General features: G+C 42.9%; 1 protein-coding gene and 1 long non-coding RNA gene across 8 annotated transcripts in view; one reads left to right on the top strand and one right to left on the bottom strand.

Annotated features, from left to right (window-relative positions):
* LOC118359172 (nuclear factor 1 C-type-like) overlaps nucleotides 1-15,117 on the top strand; it is a 151,500-nt gene that overhangs the window by 110,260 nt on the left and 26,123 nt on the right. For 4 of the 7 annotated variants that reach the window (XM_052480466.1, XM_052480464.1, XM_052480468.1 and 1 more), the window contains 3 exons: nucleotides 2,665-2,775; nucleotides 9,302-9,546; nucleotides 13,606-13,780. In XM_052480466.1, coding sequence (XP_052336426.1) covers nucleotides 2,665-2,775; nucleotides 9,302-9,546; nucleotides 13,606-13,780 — 531 coding nt within the window. The remainder of the gene's footprint in view (nucleotides 1-2,664; nucleotides 2,776-9,301; nucleotides 9,547-13,605; nucleotides 13,781-15,117) is intronic. The other 3 variants (XM_052480467.1, XM_052480465.1, XM_052480463.1) reach the window with 3 other exon arrangements.
* LOC127912028 (uncharacterized) lies at nucleotides 13,819-14,954 on the bottom strand. Its single transcript, XR_008080172.1, has 2 exons — nucleotides 14,601-14,954; nucleotides 13,819-14,534 (listed from the first exon to the last, which is right to left on the bottom strand). It is a non-coding gene; the product is annotated as an uncharacterized LOC127912028 (long non-coding RNA).

Genomic DNA, 15,117 nt, shown 5'->3' with positions numbered 1-15,117 from the left:
TTAAATATTGAAATGGCAATATGCCTTTCAATATGTGTATCGTACAGTATGGCTGTCCTCCCCCACCAGCACTGACCTGCTTCTGGTAAAAACAGGAGGAGTAGGTTACAGCATGCACAGTGTGCTCCAGTGGTTGAGTGTGGGTAAGAGCGGTGCCAGGTCGTCAGGTAGGTGTGCTGAGGGAGTGGGGCCTGCCCGGTAAGTGCACTACACGTGCGGCAGCATCATTGGTATGAGCCATGAGGCGGTTCTCCATGGGTTAGCAGCAGAAAGTGGGAAGAGGATCACCATCTTTACCTGAGTATTTAACACACACACATGAAACATTTTAACACACTGTGTGTTTGTGCTGTTAAGGGAGTTTATAGGCCTCCCATATAATCAATGCTGCGAGGTGATGCTGTTTAATTGTGTTGGACTCTCCACACTACACTAATAGTGTCCAGTGGCCTGTTAAGGGGCCTAGTGGTGTGTACGGGGCTTTGTGGTGCTGTTAGCCAGAGTAGCCCCGGCTGGGCCCCTGGCCCCAGGAGCACCCCTTGCTGCTGATGCTGTAACCAGAGCTGTGGAGGTCAGAAGAGCAGAGCCGGCCCCTCCCTCCCAGCCCGACCCCATCACAGGCCCTGTATGAGTCTAGTCCAGCCCTCATGTCGTGCTCTCTCTCTTCCTGTCTAGACAGCCCTAACAAGCTCCTCTTTATGGGTGGCTGGTAGCCTCGAGGGTAGAGCATTGGGCCAGTAACCGAAAGGTTGCTGGTTCGAATACCGGAAGTGATAAGGTGAAAAACATCTGTTGCTATACCCTTGAACAAGGCATTTAACCCTAGTTGCTCCAGGGGCACTGCACAGTGGTGACCCTGGCTGTAACTTGCACTCCCTGCAGGTGTCTCAGGGGGAATGAACAAGTTTTTTTTCCATTACACACTTGTGTGTCACAGGACAAACTGAACACCCCCCAAATTATTATTATTATGATTTTTTATTTTTTTCTCCCCTTTTTCTCCCCAATTTCGTAGTATCCAAGTGTTAGTAATTACCATCTTGTCTCATCGCTACAACTCCCGTACGGGCTCGGGAGAGACGAAGGTCAAAAGCCATGCGTCCTCCAATACACAACCCAACCAAGCCACACTGCTTCTTAACACAGCGCGCATCCAACCCGGAAGCCAGCCGCACCAATGTGTCGGAGGAAACTGGTATACTGGTTGAGAGGGGAATGTTTGCGCACCTTCCCCCAGGTAGAAGAGGTCAGGGGAAGCTTGCGTCAGTCTGTAGCGTGAGGATTGGATTGGGAAGGTAAAGCCTGGCCTCCTGTAGAGCTGTGGCTCTGGACAGCAGCACTACCATCACTCTGTAGACTTTCTTTAAAAAAAAGATATACATTTTCAAGATATTGTAATGTAAATTTAATGTGTCAAATACAGTAGGTAGATGTGTGGGTTGGAGAATGAGCTGGGAGATCAGTCAGATTAGTGTGATCAGGTAATTAACATCAGTGCTGTAATGGCTGCCCCTGCCTAGCCCCCAGCACTAAGCCGGACGTGCGTGTTTATCCTCTGAGCAAGTCTCTTGTTGAACCTCATCTGCACCCCTGCCCTCTGACATTCCCGAAAAGATGTGATTTGCTCACTCACTCTGCTCTGAGACAGAGGGCTAGGGGCGGATGGCTGGGGCAGAACAGGGGAAGAGGAAGCTGTCAGATAAGCCTCTCTCTCCTCTTTCTGTTTTTCTCCCTCCCTCCCCCCTCTCTCTCTCTCTTTCTTTCTTTCTTTCTTTCTTTCTTTCTTTCTTTCTTTCTTTCTTTCTTTCTTTCTCTCTTTCTTTCTTTCTATCTTTCTTTCTTTCTTTCTTTCTTTCTATCTTTCTTTCTTTCTTTCTCTCTCTCTCTCTCTCTCTCTCTCTCTCTCTCTCTTTCTCTCTCTCTCTCTCTTTCCTTTCTCTCCTTGCTCTCTCTCTCCATCTCTTTCTTAGAACACTGATTAGAGTTAGAGGGGCATAACTGTATAATGTGTGAGAGAGAAACCTCAAAGTCATCACTCCATGACTGACAGATTGTTTCTTCCACTGCACAGCAACAACATGTACACTGTCTGCTCTGCAACTCCAAAGAAGGAAACAAAGAAAGAGCTGTGCAATCTTAAGACTGATCTAAAACAGGCCCGAGCTGGGTGGAGAAAGTGTTCCTAGCACACATTCTGTTATCAACAAGAGTGCGATAGAAAACTAAACATGGAGGAGTAGGACAGTAATATCACTGCAACAGAGACCCATTTGTTTAGCACATGTAAGCAACTCGGGTATCAGGCACTGCAGGCCTCTTGGGAATGTGAGTGATCTACCTAGGCGAACCTGGTTTGAGGTAGATCTGACCAGAACATAAACTTGTTTCTGATCCTATTGTTTCGTCCCAATGAGGAAGTTAGTTTGGAGCGTATGTGGTTTACTGCATCTTACTGCAGAGCTGATAATGACTGACTGGGTCATCTCAATGCACCCTGCCACCCTGTGGTGAGCTCCTGCCATTACAACAGCCGTGTAGTAGCAGATTGAACTTGGCAATGAAATGTAGGGTCTTTTCAATATCCTCCACCAGACAGTCATTATTATTATGGGAGTCGTAGTGGCGTCAGTAACACCCTCTGTGTATCTCTGTCTCTGTGTCCAGGCATGTCCCCTGGAGTAAAGAAGACAGAGATGGACAGCCCGTCTCCTCAGGAGAGCTCCCCACGTCTCGGCTTCACACAGCACCACCGGCCCGTCATCGCAGTGCACAGTGGTCAGTACACACAGTCTTACACATGTCGCCCACTCACACACATTTACAGGAGACATCTTGTCGCTGTTGCCACAATCTACCAAGCCTGACGTGCGTACTTCTCCTAGGATGTGAATTGTGAGAAGAATGCAGTCGGAAAAGAGAGAATGCATTTCATAAGTCAGAAAAGACATGTTTCATACATCAGAAAAGACATGTTTCATACATCAGAAAAGACATGTTTCATAAGTCAGAAAAGACATGTTTCATGCATCAGAAAAGACATGTTTCAAACATCAGAAAAGACATGTTTCATAAGTCAGAAAAGACATGTTTCAAACATCAGAAAAGACATGTTTCATAATCAGAAAAGACATGTTTCATAAGTCAGAAAAGACATGTTTCATGCAAGAAAAGACATGTTTCAAACATCAGAAAAGACATGTTTCATAAGTCAGAAAAGACATGTTTTCAGAAAAGACATGTTTCATAATCAGAAAAGACATCAGAAAAGACATGTTTCATAAGTCAGAAAAACATGTTTCATATGTCAGAAAAGACATGTTTCATACATCAGAAAAGACATGTTTCATAAGTCAGAAAAGACATCATGTTTCATACATCAGAAAAGACATGTTTCATAAGTCAGAAAAGACATGTTTCATATACGTGTTTCATAAGTCAGAAAAGACATGTTTCATAAGTCAGAAAAGACATGTTTCATAAGTCAGAAAAGACATGTTTCATAAGTCAGAAAAGACATGAAATTGTGTTGGACTCTCCACACTACACTAATAGTGTCCAGTGGCCTGGGGGCCTAGTGGTGTGTACGGGGCTTTGTGCTGTTGGCCCCAGGAGCAAGCTGAGCTGTAACCAGAGCTGTTTCATACATCAGAAAATACATGTTTCATAAGTCAGAAAAGACATGTTTCATACGTCAGAAAAGACGTTTCATAAGTCAGAAAAGACATGTTTCATACATCAGAAAAGACATGTTTCATACATCAGAAAAGACATGTTTCATACATCAGAATAGGCGTTTCATAAGTCAGAAAAGACATGTTTCATACATCAGAAAAGACATGTTTCATACATCAGAAAATGTTTCATACATGTTTCATAAGTCAGAAAAGACATGTTTCATAGTCAGAAAAGACATGTTTCATACATCAGAAAAACATGTTTCATACATCAGAAAAGGCGTTTCATAAGTCAGAAAAGACATGTTTCATAAGTCAGAAAAGACATGTTTCATACAGTCAGAAAAGGCGTTTCATACATCAGAAAAGACATGTTTCATAAGTCAGAAAAGACATGTTTCATATGTCAGAAAAGACATGTTTCATAAGTCAGAAAAGACGATATACATTTTTCAAGATATTGTAATGATTGTGTCAAATACAGTAGGTAGATGTGTGGGTGTTTCATAAGTCAGAAAAGACATGTTTCATACATCAGAAAAGACATGTTTCAAACATCAGAAAAGACATGTTTCATACGTTTCATAAGTCAGAAAAGACATGTTTCATAAGTCAGAAAAGACATGTTTCATACATCAGAAAAGACATGTTTCATACATCAGAAAAGACGTTTCATAAGTCAGAAAAGACATGAAAAGACATGTTTCACGTGTTTATACATCAGAAAAGACATGTTTCATAAGTCAGAAAAGAATGTTTCATCAGAAAAGACATGTTTCATAAGTCAGAAAAGACATGTTTCAGAAAAGACATGTTTCATACATCAGAAAAAATGTTTCATACATCAGAATAGACGTTTCATAAGTCAGAAAAGACATGTTTCATACATCAGAAAAGACATGTTTCATCAGAAAATACATCCATCTCTTTTTCATACATCAGAAAAAGACGTTTCATAAGTCAGCAAAAAGACATGTTTCATAAGTCACAAAAGACATGTTTCATACATCAGAAAAGACATGACATGTTTCATAAGTCAGAAAAGACATGTTTCAAACATCAGAAAAGACATGTTTCATACATCAGAAAAGAGCGTTTCATAAGTCAGAAAAGACATGTTTCATAAGTCAGAAAAGACATGTTTCATTACATCAGAAAAGACATGTTTCATACATCAGAAAAGGCGTTTCATAAGTCAGAAAAGACATGTTTCATAAGTCAGAAAAGACGTGTTTCATAAGTCAGAAAAGACATGTTTCATACGTCAGAAAAGACGTTTCATAAGTCAGAAAAGACATGTTTCATATATCAGAAAAGACATGTTTCATACATCAGAAAAGACGTTTCATAAGTCAGAAAAGACATGTTTCATACATCAGAAAAGACATGTTTCATACATCAGAAAAGACATGTTTCATACATCAGAAAAGACGTTTCATAAGTCAGAAAAGACATGTTTCATAAGTCAGAAAAGACATGTTTCATACATCAGAAAAGACATGTTTCATACATCAGAAAAGACGTTTCATAAGTCAGAAAAGACATGTTTCAAACATCAGAAAAGACATGTTTCATAAGTCAGAAAAGACATGTTTCATACATCAGAAAAGACGTTTCATAAGTCAGAAAAGACATGTTTCATAAGTCAGAAAAGACATGTTTCATAAGTCAGAAAAGACGTTTCATACATCAGAAAAGACATGTTTCATACATCAGAAAAGACATGTTTCATACATCAGAAAAGACATGTTTCATACATCAGAAAAGACGTTTCATAAGTCAGAAAAGACATGTTTCATAAGTCAGAAAAGACGTGTTTCATAAGTCAGAAAAGACGTTTCATACATCAGAAAAGACATGTTTCATAAGTCAGAAAAGACATGTTTCATATGTCAGAAAAGACATGTTTCATAAGTCAGAAAAGACGTGTTTCATAAGTCAGAAAAGACATGTTTCATACATCAGAAAAGACATGTTTCAAACATCAGAAAAGACATGTTTCATAAGTCAGAAAAGACATGTTTCATAAGTCAGAAAAGACATGTTTCATACATCAGAAAAGACATGTTTCAAACATCAGAAAAGACATGTTTCATAAGTCAGAAAAGACATGTTTCATAAGTCAGAAAAGACATGTTTCATAAGTCAGAAAAGACATGTTTCAAACATCAGAAAAGACATGTTTCATACATCAGAAAAGACATGTTTCAAACATCAGAAAAGACATGTTTCATACATCAGAAAAGACATGTTTCAAACATCAGAAAAGACATGTTTCATAAGTCAGAAAAGACATGTTTCATAAGTCAGAAAAGACATGTTTCATACATCAGAAAAGACATGTTTCATACATCAGAAAAGACATGTTTCATACATCAGAAAAGACATGTTTCATAATCAGAAAACATGTTTCATAAGTCAGAAAAGACATGTTTCAAACATCAGAAAAGACATGTTTCATAAGTCAGAAAAGACATGTTTCATACATCAGAAAAGACGTCAGAAAAGACATGTTTCATAAGTCAGAAAAGACATGTTTCATCAGAAAAACATGTTTCAAACATCAGAAAAGACATGTTTCATAAGTCAGAAAAGACATGTTTTCAGAAAAGACATGTTTCACGTGTTTCATAAGTCAGAAAAGTTTCATACATCAGAAAAGACATGTTTCATAAGTCAGAAAAGACATGTTTCATATGTCAGAAAAGACATGTTTCATAAGTCAGAAAAGACGTGTTTCATAAGTCAGAAAAGACATGTTTCATACATCAGAAAAGACATGTTTCAAACATCAGAAAAGACATGTTTCATAAGTCAGAAAAGACATGTTTCATAAGTCAGAAAAGACATGTTTCATACATCAGAAAAGACATGTTTCAAACATCAGAAAAGACATGTTTCATAAGTCAGAAAAGACATGTTTCATAAGTCAGAAAAGACATGTTTCATAAGTCAGAAAAGACATGTTTCAAACATCAGAAAAGACATGTTTCATACATCAGAAAAGACATGTTTCAAACATCAGAAAAGACATGTTTCATAAGTCAGAAAAGACATGTTTCATAAGTCAGAAAAGACATGTTTCATACATCAGAAAAGACATGTTTCAAACATCAGAAAAGACATGTTTCATACATCAGAAAAGACATGTTTCATACATCAGAAAAGACATGTTTCATACATCAGAAAAGACGTTTCATACATCAGAAAAGACATGTTTCATAAGTCAGAAAAGACATGTTTCAAACATCAGAAAAGACATGTTTCATAAGTCAGAAAAGACATGTTTCATACATCAGAAAAGACATGTTTCATAAGTCAGAAAAGACATGTTTCAAACATCAGAAAAGACATGTTTCATACATCAGAAAAGACGTTTCATAAGTCAGAAAAGACATGTTTCATACATCAGAAAAGACATGTTTCATAAGTCAGAAAAGACATGTTTCATACATCAGAAAAGACATGTTTCATACATCAGAAAAGACATGTTTCATACATCAGAAAAGACATGTTTCATACATCAGAAAAGACATGTTTCATACATCAGAAAAGACATGTTTCATACATCAGAAAAGACATGTTTCATAAGTCAGAAAAGACATGTTTCATACATCAGAAAAGACATGTTTCATACATCAGAAAAGACATGTTTCATAAGTCAGAAAAGACATGTTTCATACATCAGAAAAGACATGTTTCATAAGTCAGAAAAGACATGTTTCATACATCAGAAAATACATGTTTCATACATCAGAAAAGACGTTTCATAAGTCAGAAAAGACATGTTTCATACATCAGAAAATACATGTTTCATACATCAGAAAATACATGTTTCATACATCAGAAAAGACATGTTTCATAAGTCAGAAAAGACATGTTTCATAAGTCAGAAAAGACATGTTTCAAACGTCAGAAAAGACGTGTTTCATACATCAGAAAATACATGTTTCATACATCAGAAAAGACGTTTCATAAGTCAGAAAAGACATGTTTCATACATCAGAAAATACATGTTTCATACATCAGAAAATACATGTTTCATACATCAGAAAAGACATGTTTCATAAGTCAGAAAAGACATGTTTCAAACATCAGAAAAGACATGTTTCATAAGTCAGAAAAGACATGTTTCAAACATCAGAAAAGACATGTTTCATAAGTCAGAAAAGACATGTTTCAAACATCAGAAAAGACATGTTTCATACATCAGAAAAGACGTTTCATAAGTCAGAAAAGACATGTTTCATACATCAGAAAAGACATGTTTCATAAGTCAGAAAAGACATGTTTCATACATCAGAAAAGACATGTTTCATACATCAGAAAAGACATGTTTCATACATCAGAAAAGACATGTTTCATAAGTCAGAAAAGACATGTTTCATGCATCAGAAAAGACATGTTTCAAACATCAGAAAAGACATGTTTCATAAGTCAGAAAAGACATGTTTCATACATCAGAAAAGACATGTTTCATAAGTCAGAAAAGACATGTTTCATACATCAGAAAAGACATGTTTCATAAGTCAGAAAAGACATGTTTCATACATCAGAAAAGACATGTTTCATACATCAGAAAAGACATGTTTCATACGTCAGAAAAGACATGTTTCATAAGTCAGAAAAGACATGTTTCATAAGTCAGAAAAGACATGTTTCATACATCAGAAAAGACATGTTTCATACGTCAGAAAAGACATGTTTCATAAGTCAGAAAAGACATGTTTCATAAGTCAGAAAAGACATGTTTCATAAGTCAGAAAAGACATGTTTCATAAGTCAGAAAAGACATGTTTCATACATCAGAAAAGACGTTTCATAAGTCAGAAAAGACATGTTTCATAAGTCAGAAAAGACATGTTTCATTAGGCAGCAGGGTAGCCTAGTGGTTAGAGCATTGGACTAGTAACCGAGAGGTTGCAAGTTCAAATCCCCGAGCTGACAATGTACAAAATCTGTCGTTCTGCCCCTGAACAGGCAGTTAACCCACTGTTCCTAGGCTGTCATTGAAAATAAGAATTTGTTCTTAACTGACTTGCCTAGTTAAATAAAGGTAAAATAAAAAATAAAAAATAAGTCAGAAAAGACATGTTTCATAAGTCAGAAAATCGACCCTTCTTCATAGTTAAGATATTGTCTAAAAGTTAGCCTTGTTTTTTCTGACTGCAGGCTTTGTGCTTTAAACAAGACAAGCTTCCTTGTAGACAATGCATTACTTAGTTTTTAAAACTGAACTGCCCGTTAACACTTTTTGACAGGTAATTGTTTGTGGAGACACTGAAGAGTGATCTATGAAGAGGCAGCGTTCCCCGGCCAAACGTCTGCTGGATGATGCATGAACAATTAAAGCTGCTGTTAAAACGAATCGGCTATGTTAGCGCGTGGTCCTGATAAATAATAGTTGCCATCACGCAACAGATACTGTACCAAGGGAGAGTCGGAAAGATTGAGTCATTTCATTGTTTTTGCAAAAGCACACATCTTCAATGTCACTTATCTCAAGCGTATCATCATTGTGGACCATATGAAAAAGTACAGTTATGGACATATTCTCTCTCTCTTTCTTTCTCTCTGTCTTTATTCCTCTCGTTTCTCCCCCTCTCTCTCTTTCTCTCTCTGTGCAGGGATCTCTCGGAGTCCGCACCCTTCCTCGTCTTTGCATTTCCCCACCACCTCCATCCTGCCCCAGTCCACCTCCTACTTCCCCCACACCGCCATCCGCTACCCGCCACACCTCAGCTCCCAAGACCCGCTGAAGGACCTGGTCTCCCTGGCCTGTGACCCGTCCAACCAGCAGCCCAGCCCAGTGAGTCCAGCCCATCTAACAACTCTAACTAGGGCCCCGAGTTTGTCCTGGTCAGGTCATTTGGTCAGTAAAACTTATGCCCCCTACTCATTACTCATACTAGATAGGAACCCAGTAGAGAGAGTTGGCCTCCAATTCACCATGTTTTATGTGTTCATCTAGCAGAACCTGTAGTGTGACATCGTCTTTGGACCATGATTTCATGGCAAGACCTTAAGTTTGAGGTAATGTTAATTAAAGTTCACTCGCTCAGAGGGTGTGTGGTTTATTCAGAGAACTGTGTTATTTCCATTTGTTGTTTAAATGAATTTGTTTGTTTATTTATTTGGATCACCATTAGCTTTTACAGAGGCAGCAGCTATTATAGATTCACCTAATCGTTTGTTTGATATTTAATTCCTTCACGCTTCATGTTTCCTATGTCGTCACCCTGTCTCAAATGACCTGTAGACTGTATGAAATGCCATTATATTCCCATATTCTCCCCCACCGCGGTCTTTACTAGTGGACTGGAGATACTCTCCTGTAGGTGACGTAACCTGAGAGAGCGGCAGGTTCCCCTCACGTAGCTGTTATTCCTCCTCCCCTCTGCTCCAGACTGCAGGATGGAGCCGCCACAACCCTGCGTGACTCTCAGGTTGATTAACACTCCCAGAAGGCGACAACAAATCAATAGATCTGTAGCCATAAAATCATTGTAATAACTGTATGTGTTTTAGCCAACTTCTACGATTATTACCGTTATTCAATGTGGTGGCTGTCTGGTAGTACAGTAGTGGTGAATCCCCCTGTCACAGAGAGGAAAATAAGCCTTCAGTCTTCCTGCTCTGTTTAGACTCAGCCTGCTAGCCCTGCTGATCCTGGGACCAGACCAGCTCCTCAGACATGGTTACACTCATTACCAATATGTGACACAGACCTGAGAGGACCTGCCACTGCACCACATGCAAAAGACTCCTCTTCCCTGCTTTAAATAGGCCGGAATTACAAGCCAGGTTGCTCAATGGAGCTGTCGTACTGTTTCTGTATTGACTTGAACAGGGTGAAGGGACGGAGGGAAATGGTGTGTGGGGGCGCACTAGAGGAATGAACCTGAAGGAAGTTCCAGTACGTCTCTGGCAGTGATGCTGATGTTGGCAGAGTGCACAAGTCTGACACAGGGAAAGAGGAGAGGATAGACTTTTACTTGTATCAGAAGTGCCCCCAGCAGCAGCCACGCTGGGCTCTGCTCGGCCAAGTTTCTGCAGAGTCATTGAAATTCCCCCTGCTGCAGTGCGACTGCAGCCAGGCAGTCACACAGGACGAGTGCACGGCACCACAATGGAGCTGACTCATTTGCTCATCCATTGTTGTGGAGGACAGTGAGTGAGCAGTCCTCTCCTCTGGAGAGGGGAGAGTATCTGAAAGCCAGGCCAGCCAGGGGAAGAGCAGCCATGGATGGAGGGGTGGATGGATGACTAGCTGAGCAGTGCAGTGCTCTGGACATTACTCGCTCTCCCTCCTCTCTCCCTCCCTGACTCCCACATACACACACACACAGCAGTGGAGGCTGCTCAGTGGAGGCTGCTCAGTGGAGGCTGCTCAGTGGAAGCTGCTCAGTGGAGGCTGCTGATTGGATGCTGCTGAGTGGAGGACGGCTCATAATAATGGCTGGAACAGAGCTAATAGAATGGCATTAAACACCTGGAAACCATGGAAACCATGTATTTGATGTATTTGAGACCATTTCACTGATTCCAGTCCAGTCATTACCCGTTCTCCCCAAATGAAGGTGCCACCAACCTCCTGTGACACACACACACTCACACACACTCACACACACACAGTGCTGACGGAAAGAGAAAGAGAAAGAGAGAGAGAGAGAGTGCGAAATAGTTGAAGAGAGACAGGACCAGTGCAGTGGCATGTAGTATTCTACCATCTGTGCTACAGCAGTGATGCTCCCCTACTCCTCCCAACTCCCCCAGAGCTGACGTGTTCCCTCCTCTCTCCCTTCACAGCTGACATGTTCCCTCCTCTCTCCCTTCACAACTGACGTGTTCCCTCCTCTCTCCCTTCACAGCTGACGTGTTCCCTCCTCTCTCCCTTCACAGCTGACGTGTTCCCTCCTCTCTCCCTTCACAGCTGACGTGTTCCCTCCTCTCTCCCTTCACAACTGACGTGTTCCCTCCTCTCTCCCTTCACAGCTGATGTGTTCCCTCCTCTCTCCCTTCACAGCTGACGTGTTCCCTCCTCTCTCCCTTCACGGCTGACGTGTTCCCTCCTCTTTCCCTTCACAACTGACGTGTTCCCTCCTCTCTCCCCCAGAGCTGACGTGTTCCCTCCTCTCTCCCTTCACAGCTGACGTGTTCCCTCCTCTCTCCCTTCACAGCTGACGTGTTCCCTCCTCTCTCCCCCAGAGCTGACGTGTTCCCTCCTCTCTCCCTTCACAGCTGACGTGTTCCCTCCTCTCTCCCTTCACAGCTGACGTGTTCCCTCCTCTCTCCCCCAGAGCTGACGTGTTCCCTCCTCTCTCCCTTCACAGCTGACGTGTTCCCTCCTCTCTCCCTTCACAGCTGACGTGTTCCCTCCTCTCTCCCTTCACAGCTGACGTGTTCCCTCCTCTCTCCCTTCACAGCTGACGTGTTCCCTCCTCTCTCCCTTCACAGCTGACGTGTTCCCTCCTCTCTCCCTTCACAGCTGACGTGTTCCCTCCTCTCTCCCTTCACAGCTGACGTGTTCCCTCCTCTCTCCCTTCACAGCTGACGTGTTCCCTCCTCTCTCCCTTCACAGCTGACGTGTTCCCTCCTCTCTCCCTTCACAGCTGACGTGTTCCCTCCTCTCTCCCTTCACAGCTGACGTGTTCCCTCCTCTCTCCCTTCACAGCTGACGTGTTCCCTCCTCTCTCCCTTCACAACTGACGTGTTCCCTCCTCTCTCCCTTCACAGCTGACGTGTTCCCTCCTCTCTCCCCCAGAGCTGACGTGTTCCCTCCTCTCTCCCTTCACAACTGACGTGTTCCCTCCTCTCTCCCTTCACAACTGACGTGTTCCCTCCTCTCTCCCTTCACAGCTGACGTGTTCCCTCCTCTCTCCCTTCACAGCTGACGTGTTCCCTCCTCTCTCCCTTCACAGCTGACGTGTTCCCTTCTCTCTCCCTTCACAGCTGACGTGTTCCCTCCTCTCTCCCTTCACAGCTGACGTGTTCCCTCCTCTCTCCCCCAGAGCTGACGTGTTCCCTCCTCTCTCCCTTCACAGCTGACGTGTTCCCTCCTCTCCCTTCACAGCTGATGTGTTCCCTCCTCTCTCCCCCAGAGCTGACGTGTTCCCTCCTCTCTCCCTTCACAGCTGACGTGTTCCCTCCTCTCTCCCCCAGAGCTGACGTGTTCCCTCCTCTCTCCCTTCACAGCTGACGTGTTCCCTCCTCTCTCCCTTCACAGCTGACGTGTTCCCTCCTCTCTCCCTTCACAGCTGACGTGTTCCCTCCTCTCTCCCTTCACAGCTGACGTGTTCCCTCCTCTCTCCCCCAGAGCTGACGTGTTCCCGCCTCTCTCCCTTCACAACTGACGTGTTCCCTCCTCTCTCCCCCAGAGCTGACGTGTTCCCGCCTCTCTCCCTTCACAGCTGACGTGTTCCCTCCTCTCTCCCTTCACAGCTGACGTGTTCCCTCCTCTCTCCCTTCACAGCTGACGTGTTCCCTCCTCTCTCCCTTCACAGCTGACGTGTTCCCGCCTCTCTCCCTTCACAACTGACGTGTTCCCTCCTCTCTCCCCCAGAGCTGACGTGTTCCCTCCTCTCTCCCTTCACAGCTGACGTGTTCCCTCCTCTCTCCCCCAGAGCTGACGTGTTCCCTCCTCTCTCCCTTCACAGCTGACGTGTTCCCTCCTCTCTCCCTTCACAGCTGACGTGTTCCCTCCTCTCTCCCCCAGAGCTGACGTGTTCCCTCCTCTCTCCCTTCACAGCTGACGTGTTCCCTCCTCTCTCCCTTCACAGCTGACGTGTTCCCTCCTCTCTCCCCCAGAGCTGACGTGTTCCCGCCTCTCTCCCTTCACAACTGACGTGTTCCCTCCTCTCTCCCCCAGAGCTGACGTGTTCCCTCCTCTCTCCCTTCACAGCTGACGTGTTCCCTCCTCTCTCCCTCACAGCTGAATGGCAGTGGTCAAGTGAAGTTGCCTAGTCACTACATCTCCTCCCAGATGCTGGCGCCCCCTCCGCCCCCCGGCATGCCCCGTCTGACGCTGCCCTCCGACTCCAAGTCCAGCACCACCACCTCGGATGGGGGAGCCAACTCCCCCACGTCACCCAGTAAGTGGGCCGTTGGTGAGCCTGCTACTCCCAGCCTCTAGGTCTTCAGTGACTATAGTTTTTGTGTGTGTGTGTGTGTGTGTGTGTGTGTGTGTGTGTGTGTGTGTGTGTGTGTGTGTGTGTGTGTGTGTGTGTGTGTGTGTGTGTGTGTGTGTGTGTGTGTGTGTGTGTGTGTGTGTGTGTGTGTGTGTGTGTGTGTGTGTGTGTGTGTGTGTGTGTGTGTGTAGGGTTGTTATACAGATCATGGCTAATTTGATTGGATGATTCATGTCATTTTCTAAAACCTGTGCCCTCAACTCATCACATTTATGTGCTGGATGTGATTATAAAAAACAAAGCAGAAATGGTTCAGCACCGGAAGGGTGAGGCTATTGTCTCTCAATCCTTTATGAGAAAGAGAGAGAGAGAAATCATTCAGGCATTGCAGACTTGTAATACAACTCCTACTCCTACCGTCATTAATCACCATCATCTAATTAAGAGACACACAGGACAGATCAATATGCGTACCTACTGCCGTGAGGACGCTGTAACAATACCAATAAATCCTCATGTGGGATTTTGATTGAAATCTCTGCAAGTTCCTCCACTATGTCAGCTTCCATTAGTGATCCATTTAGTCAATCTGTTTTGGAAAGTTACAGTACAAAGTTTGTTGGATGCTGACATAAATGAACAGTGCTTAACTGTCCAAAGATGTGACCTACTGTGATGTGATCAGTGACCTATTATGATGTGATCAGTGACCTATTATGATGTGATCAGTGACCTACTGTGATGTGATCAGTGACCTATTATGATGTGATCAGTGACCTACTATGATGTGATCAGTGACCTATTATGATGTGATCAGTGACCTATTATGATGTGATCAGTGACCTATTATGATGTGATCAGTGACCTACTGTGATGTGATCAGTGACCTATTATGATGTGATCAGTGACCTACTATGATGTGATCAGTGACCTATTATGATGTGATCAGTGACCTATTATGATGTGATCAGTGACCTATTATGATGTGATCAGTGACCTACTGTGATGTGATCAGTGACCTATTATGATGTGATCAGTGACCTGCTGTGATGTGATCAGTGACCTATTATGATGTGATCCGTGACCTACTGGGATGTGATCAGTGACCTATTATGGTGTGATCCGTGACCTGCTGTGATGTGATCAGTGACCTACTGTGATGTGATCAGTGACCTACTATGATGTGATCAGTGACCTGACCTGTGATGTGATCAGTGACCTACTATGATGTGATCAGTGACCTACTGTGATGTGATCAGTGACCTACTATGATGTGATCAGTGACCTACTGTGATGTGATCAGTGACCTATTATGA

This window comes from Oncorhynchus keta, chromosome 26 (assembly GCF_023373465.1).
Source record: "Oncorhynchus keta strain PuntledgeMale-10-30-2019 chromosome 26, Oket_V2, whole genome shotgun sequence".
NCBI classification, from domain to species: Eukaryota; Metazoa; Chordata; class Actinopteri; order Salmoniformes; family Salmonidae; genus Oncorhynchus; species Oncorhynchus keta.
This window is presented reverse-complemented; position numbering and strand designations above follow the sequence as displayed.